A 22410-nucleotide genomic window follows, 5' to 3' on the forward strand; every position below is an offset into this window, starting at 1 on the left:
TCTCTATTTGGTCTTGTCTACTCATAGCCTTTAACTAATAGTATTTTTCTTTGGGCTTGCTTGCCTTTTTCTTTTTGGTTTGTATGTAGTTTTTAAAATTATGGATAAAATCTACTAGATTCAGCAGCATTTCAGATCTTGTGTAGAGCTTGGTCACTCTTGCTTTATAAAACTAGTAAATCATGAAAATTTTATATTTTTCTTTACTTTTTAAAAAATGACCTGGGTTTGCATCTCTCCTTAGAAACTCTTTTCACACAGCAATATTTAAATTATTTTCTCATATTCTCATCTACTACAATTTTAGGATTAACAACACTTTTAGTACCTTAATCATGGTAAATATGTTGTTATGATTGATAAAAAGGCAGGGATTTGCTTTATTTTTTAAAAAGTATAGTATATTTTTCCAAGAACTTTATCAAAATTTTCTCTAAAACCATTTCCTATTTCTCTACTGATATGAAATGCCTAATTTCTTATATCTAGTTTTAGGAATATCTATTCTGTTGCTCTGCTTTTTAAAATCTAATTTTGCCATCTATATTAATTATTATAGTTCAATAGTTTTCTTTAAAAGCATCCATTTTTAGAGTGCACTAATATATTAAGTGCACTCTAAGTATAAACTTAGTTATTCATTGTACAAATACTGAATGTTTGTTATCTATGGGAAGTCAGAATATAATAATTACCATACATAGCTTCTGTCCATCAGTTTTATTTGGAGATACCTAGATGTGTATTTTACTTATCTGACCTATTTATTGTGACTTTCTCTATGTTGCAACCCAGATAATAGCCTCTGAAAGGCATTCGTGGATTGATACCTGAGTCTGTCTGTCCAGACTAAAGAGACAAGAGCATTAAAGAGATGCGCCAGTACTGATTGAAAAGAACACTTAGGTCAATGTGTGGCAGGGTGGTATACCTGAAGCTCCCTGAAGAGTGAAAAACAAAGATTATGTTAGGGCTGGAGGGAGAAAAATGCAAGCAAACTTTTTTTTTTTTTCTGTTAATCTGAAAATTTGAGGAAAGCTTTCAAAATTAGAATTTATGCTGGAGAAAAAACAAACTCATGATTGGATATGGAATGGGTGCTGTGGTTTTGACAAAGTGTTATTAACTCATTTCTAGGTATACAGTGGAGAGGGAGAGGGAGATGGAGAGGGAGAGGGAGAGGGGGAGGGAGAGAGGAGAAATTAGTAGGGTGATAAGGAAAGCAGACATTGCCCTTTATTTTGTTGAGACTGAGGATAACTGCTAAAAGGGAACAGACTTTTGTTCTGTTTTGTTTTTAATATCAAATTATAAGTATATGAGAAAAGTACTAAAATGAAAACAGAAAACATGATTATAGAATAAAAGAAAGAATCAAGACAGTCTCAGATGAAGGAAAACTAAGAATTTGTCATGAGCAGATTTCATCTTAAAGAAGGATTAAAGGAAATTCTTTAAATAGAAAAGAAACGATTAAGAAATGTATGTGTATTATTTGTATTCCTTCAAATGTGAGCTGACATTTATAAGGGGCTTTTTATAGAACAAGATGATTTATCTTTTGTATACCATAATTGCACACTTTTCTATTTTTGATAATATTTAACTCATGTATAGTGGATTCTGACATTCAAAATTTTATATATCCTAATTTACTGATATTTTTTCTCAAGGTTCTGGATTTGTCACAAGTTTGAAAGGGACTTGGTAAAAAGTTCTTCTAGCATTTTTCTCATTGTCTTTTTATTTGCAATAAATGATGGATCCATCAGTATGCTTTTCAGGCTAAGGTTTGAGTTAAAATCCCCCAGCAAATAGTCAGCTGTTGCCCACGAGTCATTGTAGAGAATATCTATCTCCTTTGGTTGAAAACCCATCTTTAAAATAAAGATCTCATAAATGGGGATATTTATCATATACACAGAGTACCTTGCTTTTTACTTAATCTATCATTGCATATCATTCTACATTAATGTATATAGTTCTACTTTATTCTTATTTACATGACGTGGTGTGAAGTTACCATGTTTATGGAATCAGCACCCTCTTGATGGAGATTTAAGATATTTTAAGTGTATTGCTCTTAAAAATTATGTGTCTCACATATAGAAGTTTGAGTTAATCATACTCCATTTTGTATTAAGAAATAATCATTAGTACTATTAAAACTCTCTCTTGCTTATGTGTCCTTTTTTTGTGTGTATATGTGTATATTTCCTTTTGACCTCACAGCTTCTTCCTTTCTTAACATATTTATTTGTGTTTATTAGGAATCTTTTCCTACATGTTTTTCCCCTATATATTTTCTCTATTTTATTATTTGCCCTGGCCCATAAGTCTCCAATCTCCAAGTTAGGGGCAGATTTTCTCACTATTCATGCAGAAGTGAGTCCAAACCTGAATTAGAAGAGAAAAATAGGTGAGGGCAAGAACACTCTTGATGAACACCAACCTCATGTTTCTTACAAAGCTACAGATTCCTTAGCAATATTTAATCAGTGTTCTCAATATTTTGGATTACTTGTACATATTTGACCCCTCATTTTGCTGAGTTAGAGTACAATGTGCGATAGTCTTTGATTTCTTCTGCAATATTCTTTTGGTTACCTGAGGAAAAAGGAGTGTGTATTAAATGTTAGCTTTTTAAATATGTTTGGAACTCTATCTTACCTTTAAAAAATCTTGACGTTTGTTTCATGCATTAGACATTGTGTCTAGTTTCAACCATGATTTTTTTCTTTCTAATTTTATTTATTTTTGCATTTCAATCTGTTTCTAAGACAATGGTTTGATTTTCCTGTGTTTCAGTGACCTTCTTTCCCAGAAGTACATACAGACACATTTTTAATAAAGAAATAAAAATTAATATTTACTGCAAATATTTCAATTTTGGTATTTTATAATCTTGTTTGATGTTTGAAATAAAGTTAAACAGTGCATTTTCTTTACATTAAACCATTGTAAGTCAGATTAAATTGGGAATCAACCAAAATCTTCATATTAACTGCTTCCATCCCATATTCAACCATAAAGGTTTTGAGGAAGAAAGAAAATAGCGAATAAGAATGATATTGGAAATAAATCATAGAGATACTAAGTCTTTTCCATATACATTATAGTTTGCACAACTCAGTGGCCAAGAAATTCCTTTGAGAAAGAAATCAAGATCTAGAGGTACAATGAGCCCTAAGTTAGAATTCAGGGCATTTAGTGTCACTGTGACTTTAATTTGTCGTCATCCTGCTATTAGACCTTGGTGAAGTCACTCTAACAGCCTTAGGCTTGTTCTCTTCCTTTTGAGAAAGGTGAACCTGTTGAGTTAGATTATTTTTATTCACTGTTTGGTCCATGGATTAACAACATCAGGATATCCTGGGTGTTTGTTAAAAATGGAGAAACTCACACCAAACCTACTGAGTTTGAATCTGCAATTTAGTGAGCTACCCAGGCTATTATAAACTGTAGAGTATATTATTCAGAGCTAGACACAATTTGAGAAATTCTGTGAAGCTTAATAGGTCTGTGCGGTGGATAAGGTAGGGCTTTAATGGGTACCATGTTCTATTTTCCTCTTCAAATAGAACACTTCCATGATTATCTGTTTAACATATTTTGTTTCTCTAAGGTCTTACTGGTAGAAAGTATTCCTACTTTAAAAACAGCAGTGCTAAAAAAAGAAAACGTGATTCTGTGAGACAGATACTTAATGATAAAGATGTCAGATAATAAATTTCTAATCTTCTGGGAAGTTCGGAGATTACAGGACAAACTTTTGGATCTAAACTATTCACCTCAGATAGAACACAACTGTCAGAGAGATTACTGGTACTAGCCAATCTGATGGTTTATTCTGGCTAAATTGTCCACAGTAAATACAACACTTACTGTTGCCCTCCCATTCCTGTGCATTTCCGGGCATGGTGTTTTGAATACAAGTTGAATGAATGTAGTAGCATTGGAGTCTAGCTCAGTTTTCTAGATTGCCATTACTTCCAGCTTCCTTCTTTTTCTCTAAACACACCAGCCTTTTATGTCTTTCATTTTCTGAAACTCAATTAGTGAATTCTTGGGAATCACTTGATTATATTAAATAGGGTATAGCAAAGTCATACAAATGATGATGAATAGAAGGAAAGCATCCTCCTTAATTTTTGAACCAGAAATGATTAAGAACTTTAAATGGCAATCGGATTTTTTTTTAAAAAAGAAATTGTTTTTGTATTTCCCATTAAGCCTTCTAATTAATTTAGCAAAAGATTCTTGTAAACCCTAGAGACAGAACTTCTAGCTGTCTAAAAACTACCTCTTGCATCTCATGGGAGATATAATTCAATTAGTTTATGTAACGCTTTCTAACAAATCATTCTATATATACCCAGCCAAAGGGATAAGACGGAAACATGTTTCCATGTCATCCCCTGTGGAATTCTGCATTTGCATTCCACAAAAATAACTGCAGTACCTGCATGAAGTCTACTAAATGCCCTTGTTTAGCCTTAAGGAGTTCATATTTTCAGCAAAGGTAGGACAAATATCAGAATGGCATTTATTTATGAAAACATACATTTAACTCTGTCACTCGGGTGAGTGTAAAAGATTACCCTCTTGATTCTAGGCAACAATTGAGTTTTATACTCATGGGCACAATCCATTTATTATTGAAAATGACACTAATTAAACTCTGATGATTTTGACAAACCTTTAATTTTCCATTTGATACATGATATGAGTGCAAAAATAAACACGTGGGACTATATCAGAATAAAATCTGCACAGCAAAGGAAACCATTAACAAAATGTAAAGGCAGCCTCTGCAATGAAAAAAAATATTTGCTTGCCACATAGCTAATAGGGTGTTAATATCTAAGATATATAAGGGACTCATGCAACTTAATAAAAATAGCAAAAAAACAACAACAAATAACCCAATTAACAACGGGAAACAGACTTGAATATACATTTCTCCAAAGAATCCATGCAAATGGCCAACAGGTACATGGAAAGATGTTCATCGTCACTATTCATCAGGGAAATGCAGATCAAAACCACAATTACATATTACCTCACAGTTGTTAGGATGCCTATTATCAAAAAGACAAAAGATAACAAATACTAGCAAGGATGTGGAGAAAAGGAAACTCCTATACATTATTGGTGGGAATGTAAACTGGTACAGCCACTATTAAAAACAGTATTAGAGGGTCCTCTCCTCAAGAAATAAAAATATAACTATCATATGATCCAGCAATCACACTTCTGAGTATACAGAGGGTACCAAAAAATGTATACACATTTTAATAAAGGAAAAACATTCATTAAAATTGTAATACAATGAATGATGCTAGTATTTGTTTGAAATGTCATCTTTTGAGCGAACATCATACTACACATTGCTTCGTATTTCAATTCAGCTTCGAAAAATAATACATAGATAACATCTCTTAAAATGTGTATACATTTTTTTGGCAACCCCGGTATATCCAAAGTAAATGAAACTATTATATCAAAGAGATATCTGCATGCCCATGTTTATAAGAGCATTAGTCACAATAGCCAAGGTATGAAAACAATCTAAGTGTCTATCGACAGATGATTCGATAGAGAAAATGTGGTCTATATGTACAGTGGAATATTATTCAGTCTTTAAAAAGAAGAAAATCCTGCCATTTGTGACAACATTTATAAACCTAAAGGGCATTTTGCTAAGTTAAATAAGCCAGACTGAAAGAGAAATATACATGACATCATTAATATGTATACTCCTAAAGAAAAAACAAAATCAAACTCATAGAAACAGAGGTTGAATGGTGGTTGCCAGGTGGTGAGGGTGGGAAAATTAGGGAAAGGCTGATAAATGGCACAAACTTTCAGTTATAAGATGATTGTAACTTATATCAATGATATGTGATTTAATGAAAATAAAGGTTTTTTTTCCCTGAAAAATCAACATTGGAATATTTGACAGAATATTTCTGGTGATATAATGTAAATATCATTTATTACTAGAAACATTTTAGTTTCTAGAGGAGGGGAATATCAAGCTTGCATATTGGTTTCTTAAAAATGTTTAAATACAAAATTCTACACTTGTAACCTATGTAATTTTACTAACCATTGTCACCCCAATACATTTTAATTAAAAAACAAGTTTAAATAAAATTATTAGTCTTCCATGAATAATCAAATTTGATTCTCTATTTCTTAATTTAGAACTGCACATCAATTCCTTGTATGAATGAAGGCTTCTGTCAGAAGTCAGTCCATGGCTTTATGTGCGTTTGCCCAAGAGGATACACTGGTGCATATTGTGAGATCAATATTGACAGTTGTTCTGAGCCTGAATTGAATTTGCACTTCTGTTTTAATGGAAGGATTGGTGTTGATGGACCTGGACACACTTCTTACTGCAGGTCAGTGTTTGTTCATTTATCCACAATTAACTATGTATATGTATTTAGCAAAGCTTAGAAACATCCCAGTAGTAATGCACTCTGAAATGTAGATTCTAAGTTTTTAAGTTTCATTTTTTTAAAATGTAATCTCAAACTTGAAATCAACAATTCTAAAAAAGCATCACTTACATGTTTTTTTTTCTAAATCCCATGTATTCTTATCAATCCCATGTGGGGCTTCCAAATTTAATTATCCCTTGTTTTATTATTGTTTCATATCTCCATTCCTTCCTAAAATCAGGTTCTTATTTATTTTCTTAGATGTTACATCACGTGATTTACAGATAGTTCATATTTATATTATATTTTTAACTAGACATTTGTTTCTCTTACTGCTATACTTTTAAGAGCTTAACAACTGATTAAAATATTTTGTTAAGATTTATAAAAACAAACTGCTGCATATTTTCAAACCAATTATTATTTAAGGTATCTTTTTAAAATTCTTAGGCAATGAATTTTCATTACCTTTGTTCTTCATGGTTACAGAACATGTATAATTGGTTGGTCATTTCAGAAAAGTAGCCATTATCTGTTCAATTTATACAATGTTAGTTGAACCAGGTATTAAATATAAAAAACAAAACACACTTTTCCTCTTTGTTCTATTTCAGTCTGATTGGTGGGAGGCTGAGGTTAAACTATGTGAACAATTGTGTTTCTGTCAAAATATCTTAAATTAATGTAAGGTTAACCATGTATATTTTGGTACATAATTATTTGATAGTAAAGTTTACCTATTATTTCTATAATTAATCAATTGTTAGTATATTCTGCCTTATAGTCAATGCTGCCACCACCATATTTCTTTATTCAGAATCTATGGCATGTTTTTCTCCTTGTATTTATTTTAGTCTGTGCTGTATTATTTTCCTGGGGCATATTTCTAGTAAGGCACACACAGATGTTAATTTCACATACATCCAAGATTATTATCTTTTCATTTAGCATATTCAGGCAGTGTTTATTTAATATTATGGCACAGTTATTCTTTATTACATATTGCCGAATACGCCATTTCATTTGTAAAATACGTGTGTGTGTATCTTTCTTGTATTCTCTATTTTTGAGCACAGATTTTGCTTATTTTACTCTGGTGGATTCAAAAGTATAGAAAGTAAACATGTTTCTAATATCAGTGGTAATTATGTAAGATAAAACTATAAAAATGATCAGTTGACCACTGCAAGGACCCTCTGGGTTAATCAGTGCCTGTGTTAAGTCAGCAGCAGTAAAGAAAACATTTTTTCCAATGGATACAATGTTGTAAATCAATATTTCATTCATGGAAACTCATTAGGTTCAATAAAAAAACAAAAATAGAAATAAATGAACCTAAAACTAAAATGTATATTTTTGCAGCCTAGATAGTATTGTTAAATCCAGCACTACAAAAGCTACTCTATAAAATGTTCCTTTTAAGGGATGTTATCCATGAAATCAATAGAATTCAGACTAAAGATGCCTGCTTCTTTTATTGGCACATCTCCCAAGGACAAACATAGACATTCATTATTGCTAAACGGTTATTCAAATTGCATTTAAATAAGGGCCTTCTGCCTTCAGAATTCTCACTGCTGACTCAATGCTCCTGAGAGTCTCTGAAAGGTAAACGCCTCAGGAAGTTCCATTTCTAGGGAAATTGAACAGTGACTGTGAGGAGCCATCAGAGTTGGTGCCAAGTTAGAACAGTCCTCAGTTTATTTACAAAAGAAAACCCATATAATGGAAAGGACAGATTTGCAAGTAAAATCATCAGATTTTTTATTAACCTGTGATGTATTTATGTAACCATAATAAAACAATCGTTTTCTTTATTTAAAAATTATATCAAAATTACTGTTTTGATTCCAGTTTTGCATCCTTCAAATTTAATCAAAAAGAAAAATCGTACTCTTAAAAACATGTCTTAACTTCAAGTTAAAAAGCCAAAATGAGAGGCAAAAAGCATTTATTTGGGAATAAAAGAACTGCAATTGGTGAAGCACAGAGTCAGATAGAAAACCAAATAATGACCCCATTACAGGATGAAAACAAGGTTATTTTGTTTGTTTGTTTATTTTGTTTTTTTTGTTTGTTTGTTTTTTGAGAAAAAAGAAAGGAGTAATTACATGGAAAAAAAGAAAAAAATCATGTTGGTGCTGACAAGCTAAGGCATTCTTGGCTATACATGATTGACAACTGATTCTGTCTTCATATGTAAGCTCCATACATCAGCTTGTGATCAGGATGTCCACTTTCCTGCTTAATTTACACACACAATTGTCTAAAACAATTGTGGTTTAGCCCAGTCCAAAGTTTTGGCCCAGTTCAAAGATGAGCCAAGTCCAAAAGTCCAAGGAACAAAACAATCATCTCAGTTTCTCTGGAATGGAGGCTTTCACTCCATTTTAAAATGGCTCCGTTCGTATCATTTTACACAAGTGCTAAAATATTTTGTTATTACCTTCTTTCACTCATTTTCCTCCAATATTTACACAAATCAGAATTAAAGCTAATGTCTCCATGCTCATTGCTGGATTACTGGCTATTCAGCTTTCTAAATTTTGTTTGATTTTAATTGGGAAAATAATGATCCAGACTTACACATTTCTACCTGAAGGATATTTATCCTGAAGCCTTATTTTTTTTTATTTTACGAAATAAAATTTTTATTTTATTTTATTACTTTATTATTACTTTATTATTAATAATTTTACTTTATTATTTTATGAAAACTTCCTTATTAAAATATTTCAGCCTTCAGTGACCCATAGAATATTCTATACTGTTGGTTTCCTAACTATTGTAGGGGTCCTAATTTTCTTCCAATTGAAATCTCGTGCTGTATCACATTAAAGAAAAAAAGAAAAGATAGAGTATATTCCTCTTTCTAATTTTGTGGACAATTTGAAACTGCCAACCTAGAATATTTTATGGTGCCTTGACTTCACAGATGAATTGGAACTTGGTGAAGTACAAATATTTTAGATCTTATCATTGACTGAAGATTATGCAGTTGATGTTATTTTGCTTTCATCTCTATCATTGGAAAGAATAAACCAGAGCATGGCCTATTTTCATGAACATTATATTTTACAAATGCAGTCTATTCACTTTCTCATTGGAAACTGACACAGTTTTTAATTTCTTTAATAAAAAAAGAAAAACAACCTGTATAAAATACGTATCCCAATGACTGGAATGTAGAGATCATAATTATTCTCCTTCCCTTTTATCTCTGAAGTTTAATCATTTAACCAGAATATGTTTCTCTTATTTATGTCTCAAAAGTTTGTTTTTATAATTCATCTATTATTCTTTTGTGCGTTAATACTAATTTATCATTCTGCATTGTTTTTTGGGTACTAATATTGCTTATATGTTGTAAACCAGAAACTTAAAAACTTTTTTATTTCACTCTTTTATTAATTTTTATGGGTTTTTTTAAACTTTTGATTATTTACTTGTCAACCTTTTATCTGGTTTTATAAATAATTTTATTATGAGAATATTATTCATTCTTTTACTTTTCCATGCATATGCATTTTTAAATAGGCTTTTTCTTCCCTTAACAAACTGTACTATTATTTTGTTTACAAAGTAATTTCTTTCACATGTTCAATTTTTCTCAAAGTTCTTAAAACTTGGTTTGTCTTGTTGCAGAACTTTTTAAGTTGAACCATAATCTCATTTACTAACATTTTTTTGCCTGCTTTAGTGATTTTTATTGCCATTACCTAAATTTTATTTTTATTGCCTTAGGACCAAATTGGTCCTAAGACCAATTTTATATACCAACTCTATTGGCCAGGCTCTTCTTTATCAAATTATTTCTATGTCTACAAGACAGATTTAAATCATAGGTCTAAACAGTTAAAGGACTGGAAACGAAGCATGCATTTACGCAGTGGCATACCTGAGAAGAGCTGTTATCACTGCATGTACTATGGTTGCTTAGATCTGGGGTGAAATTGCTGGGCATGTGTGGATCCATTAAAAGACCTCTACTTTACTACTTAGAGTTTGAGTATTGGGCTTCTCTATGTTTGAGATGTTTCAGATTTATAGTTCGTTCATTGCTGATTTTTCTCATGAAGATATTTGATTATTTTAAATTATTCTATAAGTACAATAATGATACCTAATGAGTAGCTAGTTTTTATTCTTTCATCTTCTTGAAGTAGTAGCTAAATTTTGGAAGGCATTGGTAGAGTCTTTAAGTAAATAAAAAAAAGGAAAGAAAATGAAAGGATTTACATTGGCCTGACTGTTTAGAATGTGATCCTTAAAGATGGTAAAATGAATAAGCCAGTGATATATAGCTAGTTTCCTTATTGCTGTGGACAAATACATAGGTGATATTGCTTTGAATACTGACATAAATTAAATAAGTTAACTGTTTCAAGCAAAATAAGTTAGGATTAGCTTTAGACAAACAGTTACTGGGCTGTTCAGTATACAGTAACATACAACATTAAAGTAATTCAGTAACTCCACTTCAGGTCATTTCTGGAGAAGTGAAAGAGCGTTTTCAAACACTTAAACTTATTTTTAGTAATTTATGTGTTAGTAAGTTAAGTGAGTACATTTATATTGTCCAATGAAGTAATATCAACTTAACAATATGAATGTTTCAAATAAAGAAAAAGAAAGATTGATAATTGAGATTTATCAAGTTCGTTGCCATTCACAATCTATATTTGTTACTTTAAATTAATGACAATATATTTTTGTTCAGAAAATATAGTGTCTTCTGATTGATTGTATTTCTAAACCTAAACTTAAATGGATGTTTATTATTGACTCATAGAACTTTAGGGTTGAGCTAGATTACAGAGATCACCTCCAGCTATGCATAGATGAAGAAGCAAAGGACTAAGGAAGTTTTTACTCTGAGAACTGTCTACAAAGTCATGATCAGTGGGAAAATCAATACTAGAATCCAGTGCATTGCTCTTTTATTTTCATTAGCATATTTTTTATTTGAAGTACAAAAGAAATATGTAAATATGGTGAAAAGACAAAAAACATAGTCAGATATCATGACTAGTCTCTGGTTGCTGGTAAACATCTGTTTTGTACTTTACATCCTAGGACAAAGTTTAAAGACATTAGCAACTTTGTTCAGTTTAATAATAGCTGCTTTCAGAAGTCCATAAGTATTGTTAACCATGTGTAACAGTTTAATAGCATTTTAATGCATGCAAGTTTATCAAATCATTAAAAACTATATTGAAATTACACTAAAATCCAAATTAGAATTACATGGCAGAGGATTACAGAAATGAATAAAGACAATCATACATAACTTTTTTTCCACTTGCACCATGTAGATAATAAAGTATATAGCAAATAATTTTAAAACAATACACTGAGACAAAGAGATAATTGTATTTTTATTTTAATATGTGAAATCCTGTTGCAGGTAATTTTTTCCTTGGTGGCCTCTACCTTTTGCTTTGCAGAGTCTCTTTCCATCCCCACAGTTTTCCATCCTCTAGTTGTAAATGTCCCTTCCAAATTCAACTCTCCTTGTTCATTGCCTCCACGTTCTTGAAGTATTTCAAATTCTTTCCCTTCAAATTCACCTAAGCTGCATTATACTTTCTGCCATGAACAGAACATAATTAGTTTATACTACTAAATGTACAAGGTGTGATCATAAAATACAGTGAATGTTTAAGTTTAAAAAAATTATTACAATAAAAGACATATTGCCATTAATCCCCCTCAAAATACACCTCCTCACTATGAACACACATATCCCATCATTCTTGCCACTTCCTGAAGCAGTTCTGGAAGTCCTCTTTCATGTGTGTCTTTAGTTGTGCTGTCGTGGCTCTCTTGATGTACTGAATCCATTGAAAACATTTACCTTTCACGGTCATTTAGACTTTGGGGAAGAGCCAGAAGTTGCACAGTGTCATATCCAGTGAATAAGGTGGATGAGGACACACCATAATATTTTTATTTGACAGAAATTGCTGTTATCAGTGACATAGAGCATTGTCATGATGGAGGAAGAAGTAAAGACATTCACGAAAGAGGACTTCCAGAACTGTTTCAGAAAGTGGTCAGAGCAGTGAGATAAGTGTGTTTGAAGTGAGGGGGAGTATTTTGAGAGGGATTAATGGCAATGTGTCCTTTACTGTAATACATTTTTTATTTATACATTCACCATATTTTTTTATCATACCTCCTAAATGGGCTTGAAATGTCTATCAAGTTCAACAAACCCCAAAGAGCATATACAATCAAGACATATGAGGATATAATGTGAGATTCAGCATTTCTTGGAAACAGGGAGAAAGAAAAGAAAATTTAGACAATTATTTAACTTTATTAAAGAGACTTGTGACTCTAATAATTCTGCATTGATGATGGTTCATTGCCATAACACCCAGATAATTAATGAGTTTGGTGGTTTTCTGCAGCAGGTAAGATGAGAGAAATAGTAAAAAATGGCTCACTATTTAAATTCTGGTAAGAATAAAAGTGAATTGTTATACATCACACTCCTTTTAATTTACTTAACAAATGAAGCATGAAAATAAATAAAAGTTGATGATCAGTTCTACTGTCTTCAAAATTAACTGCCATAACCTTTTACTAACTCTTATAAAAATTAATATTTAGTAATCTTGAACAAATTATTCCAAGTAGAATGATTTCTAGGGAAAGAGTGTAAAATATTTTAATTGATACATATCAAATGGCTATCTGAATGTAAAACATGACCATTCTTTAATAAATAACAAAAGTAGATTGAGATAAGTTAAATATACCTGGATAATTTAGCCAAATAGTTTTGGAAAATGTCTAGTCTCTGTAGCATTGCACTGCTAGCTAGCTAGCTATGTAAATACATAGATACATGCACAGATATTAATACATCATTTTTATGTACATTAAATCTCTTTATATGTAACAAACTGACACATAACTGATTCCTACCATAGAGCTCACTAAGGTGACACTGAAAAATAATTTAACTCGATACTTTAATTTGAAATAACAGTGAAGATCACTTAGAAATATGAAAATGATAAAATGTAAGTGAAGAAGTAGCAATTAAAATGACTTTTATAAATTAGGAAAATATAAAATTACGTTTCCATTCTTGTTTTTATTTTCATGACAAGTTGTTAGCCACCTTACAGCATTTATAGAGGATCTGCTCCATTTGATAAGAGTATTATCTAGAAAGAGCAAGGGGTATGAGGACAGAAAAATTACTCTCAGTGCCTAATTGCTTCACTGTTTATGTAACTTGAAAAAAGTCAATTAATCTCTCTGAAGCTTAGCTTCCTCGTTTATTAAATAGTATAGTATAATGTCAGCCTAATCAGACTGTGGCAAGGACTTCATGAAATAAAGATAATTTATATGGAAGATCTCTATCCAGTGATTAGTTTAAAAAAATGTATGGTATATTTTTTCTATCCCTTCTACCTCATTGAACTCCCCTTCCCAATCTGTGTCATAATATAATTAGACAATGTATAGTTATAAAATAATTAGAATAAAAGTATTGTATCATGTTTATTATTCTATAGGTACTCTTAAATCTTTGATGTAATTGTTGATGTATCTATTAGTCTTTCCATTTAAAAATTAATTTTAATATAGTACTGGTATATAAACAAGAATTGAAACAAAGAGCATACTATGCATAAATTGTTGTAGAATGTTTAATCAAGAAAATAAAAAGTCATAGCCAATTGTATCTCAGACAGCAATTTCAGCAACTCCCCTTTTCTTTGGAAAAATTTGATACATACAAAAGAATATAGTAAAATATGTGTAAGTAACTTGGGCTTGAGGCCTTCCATTTCTTTCATGATTTTTGTAGTATACACTTTGAATAAACTGATAAAAATACCCTTTTTTCAGTGCATGTAATTTAGCAATTCATCTTTGAATGGTATGGTTTTTAATTTGTGTTTGAGTTAGCAGAGAGATTAACATACTTTCACACTTCTTTTTCTTAGAAGGTATATTTTTGTTAAATTATTTTTAATACTAAATGTTTTCCTTTATGAAAAATAATTGTATGGAAATTTCCCAAATACAAATTTTAGAGAAATATGCAATAACTTAATCCCTTAACTATTGATTCTAAAATCATATATATTTAATTTTGTTGTTTCCTGGATATAACTTCAAAAAGTAAGGATGCATTTCCCCCAACTTGAAAGTTATAACAATTGAGGTAGAATTATTTTTTTGGATTAAATATTCCATTACTAGGAAGATAGTTTATTCAGATGATAAAGAATAAAGGAATAGTGATTTTGAACACTGCTGAATAGTTCATTATGCTTACTGCATGTCTCTGCTATAGCAGATTAACCTGACGTTTGCAATTGTAGAAATTGTGTTCTTAATTTACATTTGATCTTTTTCTTCATTGTTTCCAAAAATATAACCTGTGATTGCAGGTTATTTTCAAATTTTAGCTACACTTCATTGATAAATTCTGTTGATATTGAAAGAAAAAAGTTCTATTAACATGATTTTTTTATTATTATCTAAGTGGAAATGGTAAGATAACACTAATGTAAGGAATTAGTTGGCATATTTTCCTGTTATTAATGCACTGAATTTAAAGGATTATCTAATTATGTAACAGTACTAATGCAAAATATTGGCCAGGAATACAAAGAATTGAATAAGGGGGAAAGGATAAACTTTGAAATGTAAACTAAATAAATAAAATCCTTGCTCTGAAAGAATTTCAGAATAAGTTTCAGAATAAACTGCCCAATTATATTTTGCAATATACCTACTTACACAGATATTTGAATAATGAAGAAAAAAAATTAAAGTTGGAAATATTTCTTTTTGGCTTTTATGATACTTTTGGTTCGTTGCAATGATTTTAAAAAGTTTTCAGACAGTTCCATCTCTTACAGAATAAAAGCCAGTGTTGGAATTTGATCTCTGCTTACCTGATTGGATAGAATTAAACTTTAATGTCACATTCTGCAGTCTAGGCTGATAGTACATTTTCATCAAAAGCATTGGACAGTAAGGAAAGAAAAACAAATTGCTCATACTTCTTATTGTCAGTGGAATTACTGTTTCTCCACAGGTCAGAGCATCAGTACATTTACAGCATGCTTTAGTTCTTGAGCAATACCTTTTGTAGACCATTTTATATAGCTAAAAACTCTTCTTGAATTCCAATTTTAAAAGCAGGATTTTGATTTGTGTTATCCATAAAAGTTTTCCAAGCTTCTCCCAAATATTTTAGGTCTGGCAGAGCTATAAACCTGAGAATAAGATTTTTGAACGTTATTTTATAAGTAATTTAAAAGAAAATATCAGTACAAATATTTGTGTAGGGGTGTGTGTGAGTGTCAGACAGAATGAGAGAGGCAGAGAGACGGAGAGAGACAGAAAATTATTAATATCTACCAGTTCTTTAGAAACTGGAAGTCGTTCACTTTGTTTTTATGCATATTGATTACATACATTCAGAACAGCACAGGTTTATACTGTGCTATATATATGGTCTATTGACTCTATATAAATATATTTTTAATTGATTAACTCACCTGTTTATACAACATTATTACCTGTGTTAAACCCAATATATACTAAATGCATAGAAATAAATTAGATAGAAATAAATTAGGTCTGAAAGTTAAGTTCATGAACTCATCCTAGAAAAAGTGCTACATACCTCATTGTTGAATATCATTATGGTCACCTTTGAAGTACTCCCTTTGGGAAGCTATGCACCAATGCCAGCACCTAGCAATTTTGGAACTCTTTTTCTGGAATGGCCATCAGAGCTGTCATCGTATTACCTGTGATGTCCTGAATGTCATCAAAATGTCTTTATTTCAATATTTCCTTTATGTTCAGGTACAGAAAGAAGTCACTGGGGGTTAGGTCAGGTGAATAGGGAGGGTATTCCAATACAGATATTTGTTTACTGGCTAAAAGCTCCCTCACAGACAGTGCTGTGTGAGCTGGTGCATTGTCTTGATGCAAATGTCATGAATTGTTGGTGAAAGCTCAGCTCATTTTCATCTAACTTTTTCATGCAGCCTTTTCAGCACTTCCAAATAATAAACTTGGTTAACTGTCCAACTAGTATAAATAAATAATGAATAAGCCGTCTGATATCAAAAAAATGTTAGCAACATTGATCCAACGAGTTCGCAAACTTAATTGTCTGACCTTGTATACAAGGTGTGATCAAACAACATGGTGAATGTTTAAATTAAAAATATATATATTACAGTAAAATACACAGTGCCATTAATCCCCCTCAAAATACTCCCCCTTTTCTCAAACACACTTATCCCATCATTCTTGCCACTTTCTGAAGCAGTTCTGGAAGTTCTCTTTCGTGGGTGTCTTCAGTTGCGCTGTCATGGCTACCTTGATGTCCTGAATCATTTTGACTTTGGGAAAGAGCCAGATGTCCCATGACACCAGATCCAGTGAATAAGGTGGATGAGGACACACTGTAATGTTTTTATTTGACAGAAGTTGCCGGTATCAAAAGTGATGTATGATACGCCAGAGCATTGTCATGATGGAGGATGATTTATAGAACACTTGAAAACACACCTTCTCTTAACCATAGCTCACACCTGACTGACTGCACTGAAAAAGTTTAAACTTGTCACACATCGTTACTAAGATTCCACGCACCATTTCCCATTAAGGATCCCTGCCTTTCCATTGGATGGCATTGGCAGCAGCATTCACTGTATTTATTGATCACAAAGCCTCCGTGTCACACATCACTTCTGGTATGGCAATACCAAATAAAATCATTACGGTGTGTTCTTGTCCACCTTATTCATTGGGCTTGGCACTGTGCAACTTCTGTCTCTCCCAAAGTCAAAATGACCATGAAAGGTAAACATTTTGTATCAATTCAGCACACGGAGGCAGCACAACTAAAGATACTCAGGAAAGAGGACTTCCAGAACTGCTTCAGAAAGTGGCAAGAACAATGGGATAAGTGTGTTTGAAGCAAAAAGAAGTATATTTAGGGGGATTAATGGCAATGTGTCTTTTACTGTAATATATGTTTTAAATGTAAACATTCACCATATTTTTTTTATCATACCTCATATATCTTAAATAAACACACACAATTTATTAAAGAAATCTGTAAAGAAATATAACACAGTGAGTATGGCCCACACACTACAAATACATAAAGTTTCAGTGGAGGAAGGAAGTAGAAAATTACCTACTCTATTTTGAGGGGTCCTTCCTATAAGGCTTGAGAAAGAGGTGTCCACCTTTCATTTCAGTCTTAAAGGACAAGTTCACAACACTGATGTAGTTTATAACAAAAGCAGAAGAAGAAACAGTGCAGCAAGGAAAGCTGAAACATGCAGACTTTGGTAGATTACAAAGACATCATTGTCCCTTAAATGAAAAATGTAATGGAGGTGTAACAAAGTTGGGTTGCTAAAATGCTGAGGAGCAAGACCCTGAAGAGACTTGTCAAAGATGCTTTTATTGGACCTTGAACCTAATTCTATAAACAACTAGAAAACATCTTTTAAAAGCTTTTGAGGCAGAAAATTAAATGGTCTAATTTATATTTTAGAAGAATAACTTTGAGATCAATTTGTCTGGTTAATTATATAATCTAATTAAATATAAGAAAAGGGAGAAAGTATGTGAGAGAAGCTGTCTTATTCTAAAACTTACTATGTCCCTAGGTCAACAGAATTGACTTGAAGATTCACTCTGGGTGGCTCTTTTGCATTTTTTAAGTTAAAAGGCTTTGAGCTCACAATTCATTCTGACTGAGCCATAGAGTTACATAAAAGCAGGAGGCCTAGGAGCTGTTCCCACATATGAAGTACCAAGATGGAGATAAAGTACCAAGTACCAAGTACTGCAGTGACTCAGAAGAGGGGAAAGAGAGCCCAGCAGAGACAGTGAAAAAAGGAGAAGATGGAGAGGGTTGAGAAATATCAGGGAAGTAAAAATTAAAGGCTTTGATAGTGATTGAATGTGAGGGTGGAATGAAGAGTCAAGGATGGTTCTGCATTTTTTAGACTTTGATGCTTATATGGATTTGAAGGTAAAAATATCCTGACCATTTGTATACTAGTCATCTCCATCCAAGTGGGAACAGATCCTAGGCCTCCTGCCTTTATGTAACTCTATGGCTCAGTCAGAATGAATTGTGAGCTCAAAGCCTTTTAACTTAAAAAATGCAAAAGAGCCACCCAGAGTGAATCTCCAAGTCAATTCTGTTGACTTAGGGACATAGTAAGTTTTAGAATAAGACAGCTTCTCTCATATATGTTCTCCCTTTTCTTATATTTAATTAGATAATATAATCATTTTTCAAGAAACAAAATAAATACCCATGTAACAAATCATATGGAAAAAACTCTGTTGATCTATCGTTTATTTTTAAATGCATTATTTGGTGTATCAAAACCTTTCCATATCCCTATGGATTTAAACTATCGTCATTAATTATATTTTAACCCCTCTATGAACAAGAAGATAAGGACCCTTAAAAATCTTTATTGATGAAATACATAACTTCAGAGTTCATAAAATTAATGGATTAATTGATGACTTAAAGGCTTTTTAATACTCCAAGTTAATTACTTACTGCATATCACTGTGCAAGCATATGTAAGTGTGGCAAGATTTCTTTTTGATTCTTTTAAGGAAATTAGCCTAAAGGAAGTGATCTACCTCTTAATTTGGGGATTTCTAATGTTTATTACATGTCATTTAATATCAATAGCATTATAAAGAACATAATGGAATAATAGTTTTAAATATATATATATATATATATATATATATATATATTCATTGGTTCATTAATAGCAATTATATTATGTGTAACATATTAAATCTCATACTTATTCTCTCTTTTGAGTATCTAATAATTGGAATAAGCAGGTGTTATATGGGTATTGAAAAAGCTCTCCTTATTTTTTCAGTTTGAATGCCATCTGGCTTCTTGGCAACATGAATAGACAGTTTGCATTTGTATGTTTAGATATCTCATGGATCTATTACTTGTTTAAGATTTATATGAAGGATTAGGAAACGCAAGAACTTATATCCAGGCATTTTACTTTAAACCTATCTAAAATGTGTCTTCAGAATTATTTATAGAAAGTAAGAACTTTTTTATGATTTATATTTTATGAGTTATATGATTCATATTAATTTTATGACTATAAACATATGTTTAGAAAAATATGTAGATAAGCTTGATCTCCTATATACTCCACCAGGTAAGGTATTGCTATATAGATGTTAAATATACCATTTTTATCACTGTTTATTTTAGGGATGCAATGTTAGCATGTTTTGGAAACATAGCAATAGTTATAGATGTCACTGATCATTATACATGTATTTTTCTTTTCCTTTTACACTTAGGTTTTCTCTAAAAAAGTCATCCATTTAATTTCAAGCCGTAAGTCCTGAAAATATATTTGGATCAATCTTGGGAGCACTGAGTGTCTGTGAACATGAATTTAATAACTTTAAACTGGGAGCCATTTATGGAGATTAACTTGTTTTCGTCAATTCTGGCTGTAACTTAAATGTTCCATCCCTTAAGATAATTAATCCTACTACCCTGAACTCTTGCAGATTAAGGCTACAATTACTATCCTATTCACTTTATTTTATTTGCATCTGATCCTAGCACTTTTTTTGGGGAGCAATTGTTTGCTTCCAGGCCCTGCATTGCATATATCACAACGTTTGATATTTGGAAGAAATAACTGGCTGATATTGCATCAACTAATTAGGATTTTCTAGGCAGGAACTTACCTCCATCAGATTTTTCTCCTTGTTTGGAATCCTACAGTGCTTTAGAGAGACAGCTATATTTGTGACTAACATGGAAAATATTGACAAAGTATAAGCAGTATGAATTTTTCTTTACCATACCCCAGTGCAAGAAACACTAATTATCTATTTTCTCTAAATGAAAACAAGTGAACACCAAGCCCCAAATAACAAAGATGGTATAAGATAGAATTTCGTTAATGTGTTTTGACATCTGTCACATAACCTTGGGTCACAGAAAAATATCCTGGGCTTATTGGTATCTAGGATATGTAGGGAAAGGACTCTTCTTTTTAGTACAAATGTTCAAAGTAAAGTTTGCCTCATTAATTTGAGAAGAGGCGATTCTGTTATTTCTGGCTCAACATGGCCAAAGAGGACTTGTGCAGAATTGGAAGCTTGGCCACCTCAGAACACAGCCTCTGTGTAGTGTCAGGCTGTTGTTTGCCCCCATAATTTGGCCATTTCTCCAGAGAACTTGGGAAGTAGGATTCAGTCCCTATTATTTTCAAAACCTGAAACTCAGTTTTGTATCAGATAACTTGGGGGTCACAATAAATCTCTGTTTAAGTGGTAGGTTGCCCTGCTGATTCTCTTTTATCTTCTATTCTTGCTGGCGTGTCTCACATTATCTTCCCTTAAGAGGGTTTTGAAACACTGCTAGTCCCTCCTTCCTTCCTGAGAGTAGTGGTGAGCAATCAGTTAGATGTTTCCTTCCTCATTATTCTGTGATCACGTTCATCAGTAAAACTATGAGTCTCTTAGTAAACCCTCCATCCCAGTAGCCTCATATGAATTGGAGGCGTTGAATGGATTCCTGGGATAATTGCTTCCATAGAAAAAGCACAATCTTCTATTGTGTGGCAAAATGTCAATACCTCATTAACTTGGATATAGGATGGATTTTCAGGAGTATTTTTAAATTCTCTGTATCAGTACCAATTCCATACCATCTAGAAGTACACTTGTTTGATTTTTGTTTGATTTTGTTTATTATGTAAGCATGTCATGTAAGCATTTTTTTTTTTTTTATTACTAGGGAATTTGGTGATGGGAACAGCACTGGGGAATTGGGGGAAGGGGAACAGACAAGTTGCTGTCGTCTTGTTCTTCGGTCTAGTTGTGGAGGACGTTGCTTCACCGACCCAAGTTGGCACCATCATTGCGCTCTTCCCGGGCGAGGCACATCAGTCGCCGGCTTTAGGACAGCCACTCACTGCGGCTGCTGGCCGCTCATGCTGGCTGCTGGTTACACACGGTAGCCCATGGCAACCCACTGCAGCAGGGCTGCAGCCTATGCCATCGCTGGCGACTCAGGGCAGCTCAGCTCCAGGTTGAGCTGTTGTTCAGCATCTCAGCTGTGGAGGGCAGTGTCACTGGCCCTCATATGTGAGATCCGAACTGGGGCCCTCTGGCGTCCCAAGCCAGTTCTTAACCAACGCGCCACTCGGCCAGCCCATAAGCGTTTTTATATTAACATCTTGTAGCATAGAGTAGTGGTATATTACAAGTTAGTACTTACTTCTGAGTTCAGGCTTATGCCCATATGCCAGTCCTATAACTGAGTCAGTGCTCTTGTCTGAAAATCATCTCGCTTCATTTTTGTAGATTGCTATCTTTCCACAATGCATAACTGAAGTCTCTTAGTAATCCTTGATGACATATAGCAAATCTAGGTGTGTATGTGTTTGTGAGAAGTGACACATCCTTTATTTTTCTCTGACTCAACCCTGCTCTAAAACCCCAGAACAATAAGACAATATATCCTACTAAGGAGCAACCATAGGTACGTTCCCCTACCAAGAATTGTGCTTCTTTTATACTTGGGATATTCACCTCCTCTCTATCTTTAATTCCTTCCATCATCTCATTCTTCCTCAAAAATATTTGCCTGGTTTATATTTCTCTAGGAAACCCAAATATCATACTCTGTATACTGTAAAATAAAAGTGAACTTCTACTTCTGTTCCTGTAGTATAAAATCCAAGGTGTATATTATTCCAAGGAGAATAAATGCTTAGCTTGGTTGTGTGTGTGTGTGTGTGTGTGTGTGTGTGTGTGTGTGTGAGAGAGAGAGAGAGAGAGAGAGAGAGAAAGTAGAATGAAATAATGCAAGTCTGTGTCTCAATTATTTATCCTATAATATGCTTTCAAA

At 32.5% G+C, this 22410-nt stretch overlaps 1 protein-coding gene across 1 annotated transcript in view; it reads left to right on the forward strand.

The window, feature by feature from the left end:
- LOC109393324 (protein eyes shut homolog) overlaps positions 1 to 22410 on the forward strand; it is a 1090347-nt gene that overhangs the window by 205345 nt on the left and 862592 nt on the right. Inside the window, 1 exon segment of the mRNA XM_019662404.1 lies at positions 6211 to 6410. Within this exon segment, the coding sequence (XP_019517949.1) occupies positions 6211 to 6410 (200 nt within the window).

The sequence above is a fragment of the Hipposideros armiger genome, unplaced genomic scaffold (assembly GCF_001890085.2).
Source record: "Hipposideros armiger isolate ML-2016 unplaced genomic scaffold, ASM189008v1 scaffold_375, whole genome shotgun sequence".
Lineage (NCBI taxonomy): Eukaryota > Metazoa > Chordata > Mammalia > Chiroptera > Hipposideridae > Hipposideros > Hipposideros armiger.